The sequence below is a fragment of the Benincasa hispida genome, chromosome 1, assembly GCF_027475165.1.
Source record: "Benincasa hispida cultivar pf3 chromosome 1, pf3_genome.v1.1, whole genome shotgun sequence".
Classification (NCBI taxonomy): domain Eukaryota; kingdom Viridiplantae; phylum Streptophyta; class Magnoliopsida; order Cucurbitales; family Cucurbitaceae; genus Benincasa; species Benincasa hispida.
Window position 1 is genome coordinate 60,148,880 of NC_143478.1, and position 17,996 is coordinate 60,166,875.

General features: G+C 36.4%; 2 protein-coding genes across 3 annotated transcripts in view; one reads left to right on the forward strand and one right to left on the reverse strand.

Moving 5' to 3' along the window:
• The window catches only part of LOC120070207 (Transducin/WD40 repeat-like superfamily protein), a 39,459-nt gene extending 24,791 nt beyond the window's left edge, over window positions 1–14,668 (forward strand). For both annotated transcript variants that reach the window (XM_039022074.2, XM_039022075.2), the window contains 3 exons: window positions 4,447–4,570; window positions 12,849–13,055; window positions 13,999–14,668. In XM_039022074.2, the coding sequence (XP_038878002.1) occupies window positions 4,447–4,570; window positions 12,849–13,055; window positions 13,999–14,142 (475 nt within the window). In that variant the 3' untranslated portion in view covers window positions 14,143–14,668. The remainder of the gene's footprint in view (window positions 1–4,446; window positions 4,571–12,848; window positions 13,056–13,998) is intronic.
• Window positions 14,669–15,011: 343 nt separating this feature from the next.
• On the reverse strand, window positions 15,012–17,489 carry WRKY56 (WRKY DNA-binding protein 56). Its single transcript, XM_039032352.2, has 2 exons — window positions 16,974–17,489; window positions 15,012–15,445 (listed from the first exon to the last, which is right to left on the reverse strand). Exons 1-2 carry the CDS (start codon window positions 17,369–17,371, stop codon window positions 15,268–15,270), a joined length of 576 nt encoding a protein of 191 aa, XP_038888280.1. The 5' UTR covers window positions 17,372–17,489; the 3' UTR covers window positions 15,012–15,267.
• Window positions 17,490–17,996: the final 507 nt, after the last annotated feature.

Here is a 17,996-nt window from a genome sequence, read left to right on the forward strand (position 1 = left end):
TGACAGCGCATCGGCGGCCTTGTTCTTTGGTCTTGCTCTATAGTAGAGGATTTCAAAATCTTATCCCATCAATTTTGTCACCAATTTCTGAACCCTTGGTGGAATATCACGCTGTTCCAGGATATGCCTTAATGCTTTTTGATCCATGTAAACCGTGAACTGGTGGCCCAACAGATAGTGACTACCATTTTTCCACAGGTAACACAATGGCCATCAATTCCCTTTCGTATATTGACTTGTCTCTTGGCTGCTGACGATAGGACCTGACTGAAATAAGCTATTGGTCGCATGTTTTGGATTGACACTACTCCCAACTCTGTTCTAGATGCATTTGTCTCTATGTCAAATGGAAGACTGATGTTGGGAAGGTCTAGGACCGGTAACGTAACCATGGCTTTCTTCAACACCTCAAAAGCAGTCGTGGCTTCCTTCGACCAAACAAATCCATTCTTCTTAGACAACCGCTTCAACGGAGCTGCAATTGCTCCATAATTAGCCACAAATTGGGGGTAAATACCCCGTAAGGCCTAGAAATCCTCTCAAGTCTATCACATTCCTCGGAATGGGCCACTCCACCATAACACGAATCTTTTCCTCATTTGCCTCCACTCCTTTGGCGGATACCCAATGCCCTAGGTATTCAATTCTATCCTTCGTTAACTGACATTTCTTCTGATTGGCATATAAACTGTGCTCGCGGAGGAGCTGGAGAACCACGGTTAAATGTTCCTAATGGGAAGCCATGTCCCTACTGTAAACAAGTATATCATCGGAAAATACAAGTAAAATTTTTTAAAGATAAGGTTGATAAACCTGTTTCATTAACGCTTGCAATGTTGTTGGTGGGTTGGTCAACCCAAAGGGCATGACTAGGAACTCATAATGTCCCTCATGAGTCCGAAATGCGGTCTTTGGTATGTCCTCCTCTCGAACCCCTATCTGGTGGTAGCTGGACTTCAAATCAATTTTGGAGAATACGCAAGCAGCATTTAGCTCGTCTAACAACTCGTCAATCATCGGGATGGGAAATTTGTCCAGTATTGTAGCTCGATTTAATGCTCGATAATCAACATAAAACTGCCAATTGCCATCTTTCTTCTTAACTAAGATCAATGGGCTGGAAAAAGGGCTTATACTCGACCGAATGATTTCGGTTACCAACATCTCATTAACTAATTTTATAATCTCATTCTTTTGAGCATGCAGATAGCGGTAGGGCCTTACATTGATCTGTTCTGTTCCCGACTTTAGTTGGATCTGATGGTCAATTTGTCGTGCCGATGGTAGGCCTACAAACATATGGAAGACATCATCAAACTCTTGTTGGAGCTGTTCCAACTCAAGCCGTAGTTCCTCGATGGAATCGCCCATCACCAACTCTCCGTCTCCTCTAGATACACCCGTAGTGCGAAAATCAACTAAGAACCCTTGGTCCTTCGGCTGCCAAGTCTTTCCAACATCTTCAAAGAGACTTCCATTCTAGCCAGAGCTGGATCTCCTTTCAGCACCACATTCGACTCCTCTACTGAGAAGGTCATCATCAATTCGTTCCAATCGACCGTCATTGCTCCTTGCTTCTGAAGCCACTGCATGCCCAACACCATATCTAGGTTTCCAAGTTCTAACGGTAAGAAATCGTCCACAAAAGTCATCATCGGGAGTTCGACTATGACGCCCTTACACATGCCCTTTCCTTGGATGGCTTCCCCATAGCCCATGGTAGGTTAAGGGTCTCAACCAGCCGTTGCGCTATAAAATTGTGGGTAGCCTCACAGTCCACCATTACAATAAGAGGGCTGCTCTCTCCACACTTGAACTACTGTTCATACACAAAACAAGATAACTAACCCTAGCCCAAAATAACATTTAAATGCCAACATTCCCCTGCTGGACGTACAAACAGGACCACCAAACACTACCCCACTGTCAAGGGTGCAAGTTCCTTTTTACCCCTTCTCTTGTACACATGCTTAATTGGTGGCCTAGAATCAGCTTCTTTTGTATCAGCTTCCTTTGTAGCTTGTTGTGAATATTTAGACTTCTATATGTAAGAGACCAAAGGAAGAGCCTGACTTTTTTTGGGAATTTTCAGCTTCCAAACAAGGTTAACCAGAGGGATGGTAATATGTGGGGGCTGTTTCGTAATGTTTAAAAAAGTAGCCTTTGTGGTAAATTTCCCCGAAGCATCAATCTTCCACCTAAATCTGTCACAGTCCCCCTGCGGAGTCCAAGAGTGAAGGACCTGTAAAAGCACAACCACATCATCTATTTCTCTATAAAAAATATTCCTTTTGAGGCCCAAATCCCACAAGTGATTCGAGGCACACCAGCAATCTGCCACCTCAGCCTCCTTATAGGACGGAGTAAATATGAGGGAATTTGAGAGCAAGGGGTTGAGAGTTACACCATTTATCTTCCCAAAAGCGAATAGCTTTTTGAGGTCAGTAGTCATCCAACCATTAGGTGAAACACCATATATACTGGTGGTAACTTTCTTCCACGAAGAATCATCATCTTGAGTAAATCTCCAAAGCCATTTCATTAATAAAGATGTACTTCGATGCAAGAGAGATCCCACCCCCAAACCACCCAAGAAGTTGGTAAAGCCGTGCACTCCCATTTAACTAGGTTACAACCTGGCTTGTATACTCTACCATTCCACACAAAATTTCTAATGATCTTTTCCATGCTTTTAACAACATTCTTTGGGGCTTTTAGAAGAGGGAATTGATATATGGGAAGATTGTTAAGGACTGACTGAGCAAGGGCAACTCTTCCACCTTTTGACAACAAGAGGCATCTCCATTTATCCAACTTGGCTCTCAGCCTATCAATCAAGGGGTTCCAAGAGGACCTTTTGTGATGTTCCCCCCAAAGAGAATCCGAGATAGTCTATAGGAAGCCCATCTGAGGAGCAATGGAACACACTGGCCCAACTATGAACCTCCTCCTTGTTAATATTAGTACCAATCAGCGATCTGCACCCTCCAGAACGAGGTTCAAAATATCCCACCAGTTCTTAATCATCAACGGCTCATCAGGGCAAAAAATGATAGTATCATCTGCATATAATATCCAAGCAATCAGTTTTTATGGTCGTATCGGTTTTTCTTTTTGTCCTCTTGAACACTTATAATCCAAATGCAACCAACCCAAGCTTTAGGGACCAAAAGTGCAATATCTCCTTGTTTTATATAATTTTATCATTTACTTTTTATTATATTAACTTCAAAAGAATACTTTGTGAGAAAAGATGAAAACGCTCTAGTTTAAAGTTTTCTGCAGGATTATGAAACTGATGAAATCATCTAGAGAAGACAAGAAAAATAACAGGGTCAGGAAGAAAAGTAAATCTGTAACTTTGACGCAACATTTGTCCCTTCGGGGACATCCGATAACTTTGACACAACATTTAAATCATGGAAAATTAAGACGTTACTAAGCATTTTTTTTAGTAAAAATTTATTTATTTATTATTATTATTATTTCTTTTTTTTTTTTTCCTTAAAAACGTTACTAAGCATCTTGTCAGTCATTATAACTTTTTTCCAGCTTCTGGAGGATTTATAACTTTTTCTAAAAACCTTAAAGAACAAAATTGTTCAAAGGATGCTACACTAGGACATTTTGGATCCTTTTAAACCAACCAAATCTGGAAAGCCCAAAGGCCATCCGCCTGCCTCTAACTAGCCGGTTGATCTATCCTCACCTTTTCAATGTTGTGCAATGCTCATAAATGGAGGCTGGGTTTGATATTGGGGATACACCTAGTATTGGGCTCGTGGCCTAGTTTGGTTTTCTCAATTGTGGATACAAAACTACCTTCCTTTTCTCAAGCTCATTGGAAGGTTTCCCACATTTTCCGCCACCCATGGTAATCCATCACTTGCGCTCTGTGGATAATATCTAGTCATTCAAAGATTATGGATGACATTTGTTGGGAAGTTATAAATCTAATTTTTTTAAAAATAAAAAATTAAAATCCGTTGAAAATTAGAAGTTTTTAATGCTAAACATAAAATCAAATTTTATGTATAAACCAAATGTCTAAATTACAAAAATGTCGTGAGAACAGCCTGTGCAAAAAAAAGTCAAGATTAAAAGAAATGTTCTGGAAATAACCTTTTCATGGGCAACTTTGAAAATTGGATTTTTTAATAAAAAATTGGAAAGTACTTTGTTTATGTACTTTCCTCTAACCTAGAGAAAGTTAACGTGTCTGGGGATTCAAGCTCACATCTGACTGCTTTGTCTTATATTTTATTTCTGATTGCACCATTATGGCATAACTTGTTTCAGATAAATAATAATTGATAATATAATTCTGTTTCTTATCACATAAAGATAATATCAATTATTGCCTTTTGCATGATGCGATAACTGACAAAACCACATGAATGCATTAACTTTTTTTTTTTTTTTTTTTTTTTTTTTTTTTTTTTTTTTTGTTACAAAGATTAAGGTTCTGGATGCAACTGGACCTCCTGGACTTCCAAGTTTGCTTCCAGCAGGTTCAGAAATGGCATTAAGGATTTCAATATCAGCTTTGAGCTTTTCCCCTGATGGCGAGGTATTTGTTGTTCCATTGGAAAATTTATGATCCTCTAGAGATTTCATATAATTGTGGAAAATAAAATTTATTCCGATTACTGATAGACTATATTTTCCTTGAATTGATCCTTGTTATCATTTTGAACAAGAGAATTTTCTTTACTGATAGTTACCTACATGAAGTGTATAGAATTTGCTACCTGAATTATAATGTCTTTTAACTGGTTCCTTTTTGTTGAAGGGTCTAATAGCAGTTTGCTAGGCTAAAGTAAACCCTTCTCAATATAGAGACTACAACTAGCTTCTCTTCTATCTTTCCTTTGAAGACTTTTGGTGTTGAATGACCCCACAAATTCAAGTTCGATTGAAAGTCTTCAGTCTTGGTTTTTTATTTGGAATCATAGGTAATTCACGGTTAACGGATACATCCTAAAGATTTTGGATTACTTTCAACATCAGAAGTTCTCGGTCTAGTTTCATGTCACAAACATCATTTCTTAGGACATAGAAGCTTTGTTATGATAGAAACAAAAGCAACAAGCAAAGAATAAAAACAAGAGATGGACACATAGATTTACGTGGTTTACTAATGATGAAAAAGGAAGAAGAAAGCAACACACAGTTTTATTTGGAAAACCCTAGAATAGGGAGAAAAAACCACGATCGAAGACTGATATTTTATTATTTTTGATACACTAAATACAAAAAGACTGCTAAAATAAAGAGACACGTAGGAAACCCTAGGGGCATGGTACATTACAAAAACACCTCTAGGTCAAACCATTACTTTCGACACTCCCCCTCAAGTTGGGGCATAGATATCAATAAGATCCAACTTGCTGACACAATAATCAAAACTTTGTCTGAGCAACCCTTTTGTGAGGACATCCACGACTTGCTGATTTGAAGGGATATAGGGGATATATATGCTTCCATTGTCCAGTCTTTCCTTGATGAAATGTCTATCGTTCTCCACATGTTTCTTTCTATCATGCTGAACCGGATTATTCACAATACTTATTTCTGCTTTATTGTCACAAAACAGTTTCATTGGAAGTTCACCGTCTTGATGGAGATCTAGCTGACAACACTTTCTTCAACCAGATCTCTTCACATATCCCTAAGCTCATGGCCTTGTACTCAGCTTCAGTATTACTTCTGGCTACAACCCCTTGTTTTTTTCCTCTCCAAGTAACCAGATTTCTCTAGACAAAGGTGCAATACCCAGACGTTGACTTTCTATCAACAACAGAACCTGCCCAGTCAGAATCGGTGTAAGCTTCAATGCAGCGTTTATCGGATTTTCTGAACATTAAACCTTTACCGGGAGTTGCCTTTAAATATCTTAAAATGCGCTCAACGGCCATCATATGTTCCTCATAGGGGGCTTGCATGAACTGACTGACCACACTCACAGCATAGGAGATATCGAGTCTAGTGTGGGACAAGTAGATTAATTTCCCAACTAGTCGCTGATATCTTTCTTTGTTGACAGGAACTCTGCTATTTGTATTACAAAGCTTTGCATTATACTCCATTGCGGTGTCAATAGGTTTACACCCAGTCATACCTGTCTCTTTGAGCAAGTCAAGAGTGTACTTCCGTTGAGAAACTGAAATACTCTCTTTTGATCGAGCCACTTCCATCCCGAGGAAATATCTCAACTTTCCCAGATCTTTAATTTCGAACTCCTCGGCCATTTTCGTTTTAAGTCTCATAATCTCAATAGTATATTCACCAGATAAAACAATGTCATCGACATAAGCTATGGGGACTGCAATCTTTCCTGAAACTGACTTCTTTGTAAACAACGTGTGATCTGAGTGCCCTTGGTTATACCCTTAGGCCTTAACAAAGGTGGTGAATCTGTCAAACCATGCCCTTGGGAGATTGTTTCAACCCAGGTAGTGACTTCCTTAGTCTGCAAACCCGGTGCTTAAACTGACTCTCGAAACCAGGGGAGGACTCATGTAGACTTCCTCTTCTCTCCCCATTAAGAAACACATTTTTTACATCTAGTTGATGAAGAGGTCAATCTTTGTTCACTGCAACTAACAATAGCACCTGGACAATATTAAACTTGGCCACAGGAGAGAAGGTTTCAGAGTAGTCTATTCCAAAGGTCTGAGTAAAGCCTTTGGCAACCAGTCTAGCCTTGTATCTGTCAATCATTCCATCAGACTTGTATTTTATGGTGAAGACCCATTTGCATCCAACCGTCTTGTGTCCTTCGGGGAGAACCTGATCCCATGCCCCGTTTTTCTTAAGAGCTCTCATTTCCTCCAAAACTGCAGCCTTCCATTCAAGAGTCTCCATGCTACTTGGTATCATCACTGTAACTAGGCTGGTAGTTAGAGCCTTGAACTCGGGTGATAGCTTATTGTACGTCATGTAACTGTGCATAGGATACTTTATACAGGATCTAATGCCTTTCCTCAGGGCAATGGGAAGATCGAGAGAAATGTCGTGGCTCTCCATCTTGTCTAGTTTTTCACCATATTCGGTTTTCTGCTCTAGGGGTTCATCTTTTGAAGGACCTTTCACACATTCATCTTCACTAGTATCACTTCCATTCTCTGGAGTCATTTCCTTAGCATTATTATTTTCAGCTGTCTCTACACCTCCCATGGTGTCCTTGGCAGCATCGTCAACACCTTCCTCAACGTTATCCACTCTGCAAGTATCAATCTCATTACAAGTACCAATATCATTAGTGGCAGGATACAGATACCTGGAGCTGATGTTGGGTCAGACTCATGGACCGGAGCCGGAGAAACGACAGGTGGCACTGAGCTGTTTCCTTCTTAAGATTCTTCCTATAGTATGTTATCCACGGGACTTGATCGGTGGGAAGGATAGACCTGACAGGTTCAGGCTCGGGAGACAACTCTAAGTGTACTGAATAAGTAGACCAATTAGTCTCTTCACTAGAATTCTCCCTTTGAAGATGACTAATAGGGAAGAACGGTTGATCCTCGAGAAAGGTAACATCCATGGAAACGAAATATTTTCGAGAAAGTGGATGGTAACATTTGTATCCACGTTGGTGGAGCGGATACCCAACAAACACACATTTCTGAGCACGAGGGGCAAACTTCATGTGATTTGGACCGTGGGTATGAACAAAGACAACACAACCAAACACTCGAAGTGGCACATCAGGGATAAGGCGGGTGGTAGGATACGACTCTTTAAAACAATCAAGAGGATTTTGGAAGTTTAGAACACGAGAAGGCATGCGATTAATAAGGTGGGCGGTAGTAAGAATAACATCCTCCCATAAATAAGACGGAAGGGTGGTGGACAACATGAGAGAAGGAGATGGCCTTTTCCTGCAACAGGAGCAAATGACCCATCTGCGATTCTAATCCTTTCATTACCAGCACTCGGACAGTATGAAATAAAATGGTCAGATGAGCCAGTTAAATGATCTGTCGCTCCCGAGTCAATAATCCAGGGTTTTAGACCATTAACACTAAGGAAGCAAAAAGACTGAACCGTATCTGACTGTGCAATAGCATCGACTTCAACAATACTTGAATTACTTTGACCATTTGCTGGAGATTGAGTTTGAGAGTTTCCACTTGTCGAGTCACTCACAAGGGCACGTCTAGGGTTAGAAACAGGTTGAAACAGCGTCAACCCAAAAAGATTTTGGAACATGCATTTGAAACATTAAGGCTCTTGCTGTTTCGAGGAGATGAAGATTCTTACGTTTCGGAACCCCATTTTGAGATGGAGTTTCGACATAGGAGGATTGGTGAAGAATGCCATGCACATCTAAATGTGCACGAGAGAAATATTCTTTATCATTATCGCTTTGTAAGATTTAAGAGAATCGCCGAACTGAGTTCGAATTTCAACATGAAAGATAGAAAAATGAGAAAGTAAGTCAGAGCGATTCATCATTAAATATAACCAAGTAACACGAGAATAGTCATCGACAGAGGCAACAAAATACCGAAGCGATATTTTAGACTTAATAGGGTATGACCCCAAACATTAGAACGGACTAATTCAAATGGAATATTAGCTTGTTTATTGGCTCAAGGATACAAAACTTAAATGGCGAAATTTATCAAAACTTGATCTTTGGCTATCTCATATTTAGGTGCAAGACCAACTAAGAAACTCATGATAAATAAATTTTCACGTTGAGCCATTGAAACTTTCGGATAAGTGATGATTGGTATCAAGGCATTGAAGGTGTTTTTCACCTCCATAAAGTAACTTGTAAGGGATTTCTCTCCTTGATTTAAGTCTTACATATGTCAAACACTCTACTGATATTCTATTTTCCAAAATAGAGAAACTCCAAATATTCTAGAAGTATTTGGCAGATTTGCAGTGATTAACTAACCCAACAATTTCACGCTTAATAGAGTTCTTGATTTGTCTCACAACCAAATCTTTTTAGTAGCATCAGTTGGTGGCTCTTCAATTATATGATCGTCCATCTCAATGCTTCTAATAAAATGACGAACGTTTGATCTCCATAAATAATAATTAGATCCATAACTTATGTTCAGTAACTTTTGATACCATCAGAATCATCTCGACATGACTGCTGTTTTCTTTTCAATCATAATCTAGACAGAAATACAGATTGAAATCTAAAAGAAATCTATATTAAATCCTAATATTCCAAGGAGGCTTTGCTTTAACCAACCACAAATCAGAGAATATATAGCCAAGAAAATCAAACACAATGGATGGAGGATACAATTCCGTTCACACCCATGGAAGACAAATTGAAACCGACAACGCAAGCGCCCCCACAAACTAACGTGTGGTACGGGCTGTAGAAAGCAGCGGGCACGTGTGGGCTTTACGTGCTGATCTAATAGAGACCGGATCACCTGGATTCTGTAGATTGGCAATTAGGCTTCCATTGGGAACGAGCGGTGTCCAAAAAAAAAAAAAAAACAGTGACAAAAACTGACCTAACTTACAATGCCACAGCGGACCACGATGAACACACTGAGGATATCAGCGGCGGATAGAAGTGTAAACCCAAACACTTCAAACCCTAGATGAAACACAAACGAGTTTTAAACTCTCAAACCCTAAGGTTCACAACCCTAATTGTCTAGAGCTCTGATACCTCGTTAAACTCTTAGGTTCGAGAGAATTTGAATATTTTATTCCATTCACTACAGTTATATATATACAAGTGTACAAAAGTAACCTGAGTAGGAGAAAGTAAAATGACCACAGAAAACAATATAACAAAGTTATTTATAATAGTAAAATAACCCTAATATTAGCACTAGAGAACATTATACTAAAGTGACTAACTAACTTCACATATTAAGTGACATACCCATGGCCTCATCATTGGGCTTAATGGGGCATCGGTCATCTAAAGCAGAATTTTCACAAACTTTCTGGGAGCTGGATTTTGGTTCCTCACTCCATGTTTACAGGATTTTCATGGAGCTGGATTTTAGTTCCAATTTGGAATTGAAAATTTTTGCACCGAGATTTTTTGGTTGAAGTTTATCAATCACAGAGTTGATAGGAGGATGCTTTCATTTAATCATCTCAAACTTGAGGATGAGGTTTTTTTTCCCTATCTTTTTTTTCTTTTAAGACTGGGTGAATTGATGGAGGAGAATTGTTAGATCATTTGTATAATTTAGTTAATATTAGTTTAGCTGTTAGCTTTAGATTAATTAGTGTTCAATTAATATTTTATACTTAATTAGATAATTTTCTTATTTTTTTGAAGTCTATAAATAGCATTTTAGGGTTGTAACTGGAAGTTTTTTGATATTTTGAAATAAAACATTATTCTAGAGAATTCTCGCTCAACTTTAGGGATGAATTTTTCTCGTTTAGCCATGGACCTAGCTTAAAATCTCAAACTCGCTGCATCACAAACCACCGGCATATGTCTAAGGCTTATGTGTTTTTGACTGAGAGGTCAACTGAAGAGTAGCGAAGTGAGGGAGACCCAGTCTGCTGTGTGTGTATTATATATTTATTTATTTTGAGTAATATAAAGAAAAACAAGGAACTAAAGAAATTTCAAATCACTAGACTCAGCAGCATCAATCCATGGTGGTGATCTTCAAGCCAGACACCAAAGACGTTAGTTTGTCGTGCATTACACACCAGAGTGTGAGCAATGAAATAACAGATTCATGGACAAAAGGAGAAGCCTAAAACAATGCCTCATCGATGAGAAGCATGAATGTCATCAATAAAGGCTTGGACTTCGTTGTTGAAGCAGTCCTGACCTTCAGCCATAAATCCCTGCTTTCTTAGTTGTGATAGTTTTGCCCAGGAGAGCAGCAACCTCAGTGAACTCATTAGTACTAATGAACTTAAAGAGTTTTTTACATCAAAATCATAGGTTCACCACTAGAATTATGAATAATGGCTCCAAAACCTACCATTCCCATGGTGAAGGAAGTATCAAAGTTAGCTTATATGAGTTACCCTCTAGGAGCTTCCAACGGTTCATGCAAATGTCATCAATAATCAAACAAGAGGACATTTGAGGTTGTGACAAACTCGATCTTCTATGAATAGCATACATATCCATCTCCTCAACATACTCTCAAGCCTACTGGATAGGGTCAAATTGCATCTTCTTGGCCGTATCAAACACCATCGAGTTATACTGGTTTCAGATGACAGCAGCAAATGCGAAAATCCGCATTTCCATTGAACCTAGAGCACTTGAGACCCTATGGAATAGAGAAGTTAGCATATTTTGTGTTTATGTACATAGCATAGGGAACCAACATGAAGCTCTGTTTCAAGAGCATTTTTTTGCAGAAAGGGTAATAACCTAAATCACAATTTTTCTTGTGATAAAGATTTGCCCTTGTGGGAAGGGGTCCAATACAAGCACGCCACAAAAAGATTTTTGTTTTTGAATGGATGTTTATATTCCATAGTAGGCGCCACCTTTCTCTACGTTGATGCTTCATTGACGTAGAAGCCTCGCAAGCAAGATCTTGACCTTATTTGTATCCACTTTTAACTGAATATAGCCCTTTCCAATCATATTGCTAGAAAAAGTGATCCACGGGAGGGAGTGTGAGCTAAAGGAATACTTAGGATTAACTTTGCATCCTCCTGCTTGAAAAGATCCAGAGTCTTTTGATAATTCCAATTATTGTCTTTAACGCAAGGGGTTATTGGTTTCCAAAAGCTATCTCTACCCTTCCGTCTGGGTGCTCGATAATATAAGATAGCCCTTGGCCTTTCTTTGAAGGTGTGTAAGCATCGTCAAGAATCCATGTTGGATTTCTCGTGTTCTCATCCCAGGAGATCATCTTTGGAACGTTGATTGATGACCGTTCAACATTTAATTCCAACAATATCGCCTTTCCCTTTGGAATTTCCCAAGGGAAATTGAGGTCCCAACATCTCCCAAGGGAGAGTTCAAAAGCACCAATTTTTAGAATAACCTCTTTTCCAGCTTTAGAGCTTCATAGATCTTCTCTTTAATATAGTTTAGAGATTCCTGCTTATTTTTAGAAAGGACAAAGGTGACTCCAAGATATTTTCTATGATCTCGAACCACATTGACTTGGATCAAGTTAACCAGAGACGATTTAAGTTAATCAGAACGTTTTTTGCCAAAAGCTTGAACTGTTTTCCGATAGTTAATAGTCTGTCCTAACATCTTTTGATACACCTACAGAAGTCGACAAATTTCACAAAATTTCTTGGTAATACTGTCATTTGCAAAGAAGAGATGGGTGATAGAAGGTGCTGAACGTGCAATTTTCAGATCAGAAATCTTACTACAAACTTCTGCTTGACATAGATGGCTCGGGAAACCCTCAGCACAAATGAGGAAGAGATATGGAGAAATAGGGTCCTCTTGTCTTTAGACCTCTAGATGGTTCAAAGATTTTTTTTGCACTTTCCATTAAGCATAATTTGAAAAGAGAGAGATTCCAAGCACATGCAAATTCGGTCAATCCAATCATTACTAAAATCCAAGAGATGCATCATCCAGGTGTTATGATAGAAAGTTTAGATCCCTACATTTGGACGGTTTACCATCTCTAATATAATATTTGTATTAATTGGCAGAGTACATCACGTTCTGTATTCATGCCTTTATGGGTGGTACATAATATTGTCTTCGATATATAATTTTGAAGAATGTAAAATTAGTGCATGGCGTCGTTGCCTATTTTACCAGTATATCGGTACACCTTTTTTTTTTTTTAATAATTATTTTTTATTTTATTTTATTTTTTTAAATAAAAGGACATTTGGTGTTCTATTGTTGGAGTGTGCTTAAAGTTGCACGGCTGGATAAATTACAGGGGGTGGTTGCCTTTTCTGAACATGGCTTAATGATCCGGTGGTGGTCATTGGGATCTGTATGGTGGGAGAAACTAAGCCGCAACTTTGTTCCTGTTCAATGCACCAAAGTGATATTTGTTCCTCCATGGGAAGGATTCTCGCCCAATTCTTTGAGGTTAAGTATTATGGCGAGTGCAACAGAACGTGATAGGCAAGCGGACGTGCAGGTAATTTCCTCCCTTTGGCAATATGCAAATAAAATCTAAATACATAGGCTCCATTTAGGTCCCGTTTGGTGACTATTTTGTTTTTGAAAATTAAGCCTATAGACACTACTTTTACCACTAAATTTCTTCATTTGTTATCTACTTTTCACTAATGGTTTAAAGAACCAAATCAAATTTTGAGAATTAAAAAAAGTAGCTTTCAAAAAGTTGTTTATGTTTTTGGAATTTGGCTAATAATTCAACCATTGTACTTAAGAAATACGCAAATCATTGTAAGAAATGTGGATGATATGGGGCTTAATTTTAAAAGACAAAAACAAAAAACCAAATGGTTGGGATCTTAGTTTTTTGTTTTCGGTTTTTTTGAAAATTTAGCTTATTTCCTCTCAATTTCTTACAATGATTTGCATCATTCTGAAGTAAAAGAATTGAATTCCAAAAACAAGTTTTTAAAAACTACCTTTTTTAGTTTTCAAAATTTAGCTTGATTTTTGAAAATAATGATAAAATGTAGAAAACAAATGTAGAAATTTAGAGGTGGAAGGGACAATTATAGGCTTAATTTTCAAAAACTAAAAACTAAAAACTAAATGGTCACAACGGGGTCATAAATTCCTAGATTCAGTTTTTCTTCAGGCTTAATGGAACTGTGCTTGAGTTTTGTTCTATTATGACATTATTTTATAGCTGTCTGGTCTATGATCTGGGAAATGCACTCATTCTTGCAAATTCTTAGAGCATGTAGAATCTTCTATCTACGTTGTAGTTACACTTCTTTTTGTTGGTAACGTTCCGGGTTTCTTTGCGCAGACTTTCTAGGAGTGGTTAATCCCTTTACTATAATAAGTAATAGATCTGTTCAATTGTTAAATTTTTCCCTTTTTCAGCCATTTATACTTGAAATAACGAGCACCGTATAAGATGAATTGATTTCCTTTTGCAGGACTATGTAAGAGGCTTGAGTCATGCAGACTTCTTGAAAATTTTGATTCACAGTCTCGATCTTTCTTATCGGCTAGAATGGACTGACGAACGGAAAGTAAAACTCACACGACACGGCAATGAGTTGGGAACTTTTCAAATATAAGCATACTTTTGTGCAATACCAATTGGCAAGGCTTTCAAAGAAACATCCTTGAATATTCAGATTAGGAAGTTTCTTGAAGCCATCATGAACTTCCCAGTTCCCATCCTCATGCATACTTATTGATATCTCAAAGCTTTCGGACCGCGGTTCTGAATTGCTAGTTGGCCAATGCACAACATGATGAATTTAAAGGGCATCTTCTTGTGGCTTTCCCAGGATATATCTTCATTTGATGTTGTTGCTTCGAGGGAGGAAGGAAAGAAGAATATGATGTGTATATTTCTGGTCTGGTCAAGTTATCAATTCATTCATTCTTCTTCATGAAAGTTTTCGATATTGTCTTCTTGTGAGTTACCGATCTCAAGATCCCCTTTTATCGAGTCCCCATGGGTAGTTATTGCTATATTTGCATAGCTTTTGTTATCTATGTATTTCATTTGATTTATATGTTTTAGCAGTTTGTTTATAGAAGTTGAATGTAGTGTTCTCTTATTTTCTGTTGTGAAACCCAAGCTTTATCATTTTACAGAGGAGTTCACTATTGTTGTGTTGGGTAGAGGTAGATGATATGCTTTTATTTATTACACCAGCTGAGTCACAATTATGTTGGCCTTTTTTGGACTTACAATATCAACGAATATGTTAAATTTCTTAGGACCAACGTAGATTAAAATTGAGTTGAATTAAGTATCAAAATGTCTCCTAATGTCTTATCATATAATTATCAATGAATACTAAGATGACCGCTAATCTTAGAAAATTATGCAAATCTTAGTATATAGTTTAATTGGTTAAAGCATGTATTTAACCGAGAGGTTCAAATTTTTTTACTACACCTGTTTGTTTGAACTTGAAAAGAGAGACGAAAAAAAAAAAGCTTCTTATTCTAGTTGGTTTTCATATATATTATGATTTTGATAACAGAAAAAGAAAAGAAAAAGTTATTGTTTTTCTAATTTCATGTGTACATTCCAACAGACTTTACAAGCCATTAATTAGAAAAGAAAGTGATCATGTGATTTCTTTCCCAACCTTTAACACTATTAGGCATTTCGAGTGGCATGATTCATAGAAATACATACACACAAAAAAGTTGATGAAATTGAAAAGGAAAATTATTAGATTCTAAATGCCAGAAAGGAACTGCAATTGCTTGAGTAGAGGGCTTAGAGTTTCCATTAATTTCTCAGATGGATGGTTATGAATCCCTTCATATGTTGTCACCACTATGGTTGGATCCTTGGAATGCCTTTGAATTTGTTTCTTAACGTTACATGTATGATGTGTACACCGGTAATAACTCCTAAACAAAGGAAAAAAAGGGTTCAACTTATACAAAAAAAAAAAAAAAAAAAATCCTAAGATACGTTTTCATCATCTCTCTAAAACTTTGAAATTTGATCCAAAAATATCTTTTCGCTTGAAATAAAGAATCATGACAGCTTATGTGTAATAGTTAGAATGCGTAAGTGTTAATATTTAAATTATATATAAGATGAACAAAATATTGTTAAAATTATTTCTATACTCAATTTCTATGAATTAGCCACCACATCAATATATGTGAATGATGTTATGCATATATTCCTCTTATTTTAATGCAATAGCTTACAAGGGTATTTTTTTAGAACAAATCTCAAATTTCAAGAAAAAAAAAAAAAAAAGAAAAATTTCAAAGTTGTATTATCAACCTTGAATATCAATTTACGTGAATATATTGTAAATGATGTTATGTATATCTTTCTCATTATGAGAGCGTTTTTCGAGAACAAATCTCAAGTTTGGAGAAAATGAAACATTTTAAATTCTAGCATATGAAAAAAAATGTTATTTCTCAGAACATTAACTTGTTTCACTAGATTCAGTTCATGGACAAATTAATTAATGAACTTTTTTTTTCATTTCATGTACTATCCATCTCTAGGTCTAACATTCAATATTGTAAAAAATAAAAAAAAACAAGAGAGAAGAAAAAGAATCTATCGTGGGACTAAATCTTGTTAAGCAAAACTCTCTCAATGGTTATATATATATGTGCCTTCCTGTATATACATTTGAAGGTTGAGTATTTCTCCTCTCCATATTTGTGTAACATTGTCTGTATATGTACACACAATATACATACACGTGATTTTTTATATACATACACATGATTTTTTTTTTTTTAATATTTTCGATACTCTCCCATCTCCCATTAAATCTCAAATAATTAAGATCCGTTTGGTAATCATTTCAATTTTTGTTTTTGGTTTTTGAAAATTAAGCCTATTTTCTTACATTTTGTTACAATAGCTTGTATATTTCAAATACAGAAATTGAATTTTTAGTTAAATTCCATAAAAACAAGTTTTTTAAGAACTATTTTTTTTTTTAAATTTCAAAATTTTGCTCGATTTTTTTGAAAATATGAGTAAAAAGTATATAACAAAACAAGAAATCTAGAGATGATAGAGGTGCTTATAGACTTAATTTAAAAAAAAAAAAAAGAAAAACCAAATAATTATCAAACGAGACCTAAGTAAATTGAAGAATACTTTTACTACGATGGATCAAAAACCAATTAAATATGTCAATCTTATCAAACATAAAATCAGTGGACATATAAAAACACAAATTATAGTAATAGTCATATCAAAAGTTCGATGTGGTTTGATACTCACATCAGAATAATTGAACTTAAAAAAAAAGAGGAAAATCCTCAAACTCTCCACTTTTTCCCTTCATGATCAACTAGTAAATTAATGAATGTTTAAACTACATAATATCCATTTAATTTCTTCATATTATATAAACATGCAAATTAAAACAAATAAATAAGAAGAACGACATACCTAGGATGGGTACTATGTTTGACTGCCTTCTGACCATATTTCCTCCATCTATAGCCATCATCAAGAACATCCTCAGCACTCCTTGTCTGAAAAGCAATCCTTGGAGCCATTACATTTCTTCTTTTACTCATCACCATTTTCCCACCTTTGTACTTATTATTACTATTATTATTCTTCCCTCCAATAATATTACCCTCTAAATTTATTCCTCCAACAGCAACATTATCATAATCTCCCATTGGATAATCCTCACTTCCACAAATTCCCTTCTCCAACTCCAAATTATTCAAACAAGAACTAGAAAAAAGCCCATCCCAATCAATTTCACAATTATTCATCAATGAAGAAGTTCCCATATGATGATTATCTTGTGGATTATTAATTATGTCACCATCCATTCTCTTTAGAGTTTCACCAAAAAACTCAAACTCAAATTCAAACCTTATATATTCTTAGAAAATTATAGGAGGTGGTGTTGTTTTAGGGCAGGACAGTTGAACAAAATTGGTTGGTAAGTGTTTGTTGGGGTTTTAAACTTAGTTTCTAACTTTCAAGCTATTTGTTTTGGCCATGCAAAATTTTTCCTTCTCTCTCTTTTCTCTTCTTTTTTTTCCCTTTATATATATGATGACTTGTGATTTAAGGATGTTGATGATGTTGTTAAACTGCCTGAGGAGGAAAAGGGGTTGTGGGTAGTTTGGAAAAATTAAACCTTTTTCTCAAAATTTGGTTTCAATTCTTACAAGTAATTTCAAGAGCTTTTGTGGGATTATTGTTATTATTATTATTATTCTTTATTATTAGTCAAAGCCCATCTTATCCAATCATTTTTTTAATGGATATGATGTGTAAGTGTAATTAACCCACCTAAAGTACTTCACTTCAATTTCATTAAAGCTTCTTTAATTCATATGTTTTTAATGCACAACTTAATTGTTTGCTTTGATTTTGATGTCATATGTGTTCTTTTTTCTTCTTCAAAATCCCAACTGAAAGTTAACTAAGAAACATAGTTTTCAAAAA

Coding starts and splice junctions, on each gene's coding strand:
- WRKY56 (XM_039032352.2), bottom strand. CDS start 17,371: ATGGATGGTGACATAATTAATAATCCACAAGATAATCATCATATGGGA. Junction 15,446..16,973: donor AAACATAGTACCCATCCTAG/GTATGTCGTTCT, acceptor TCCTTTGTTTAG/GAGTTATTACCGGTGTACAC.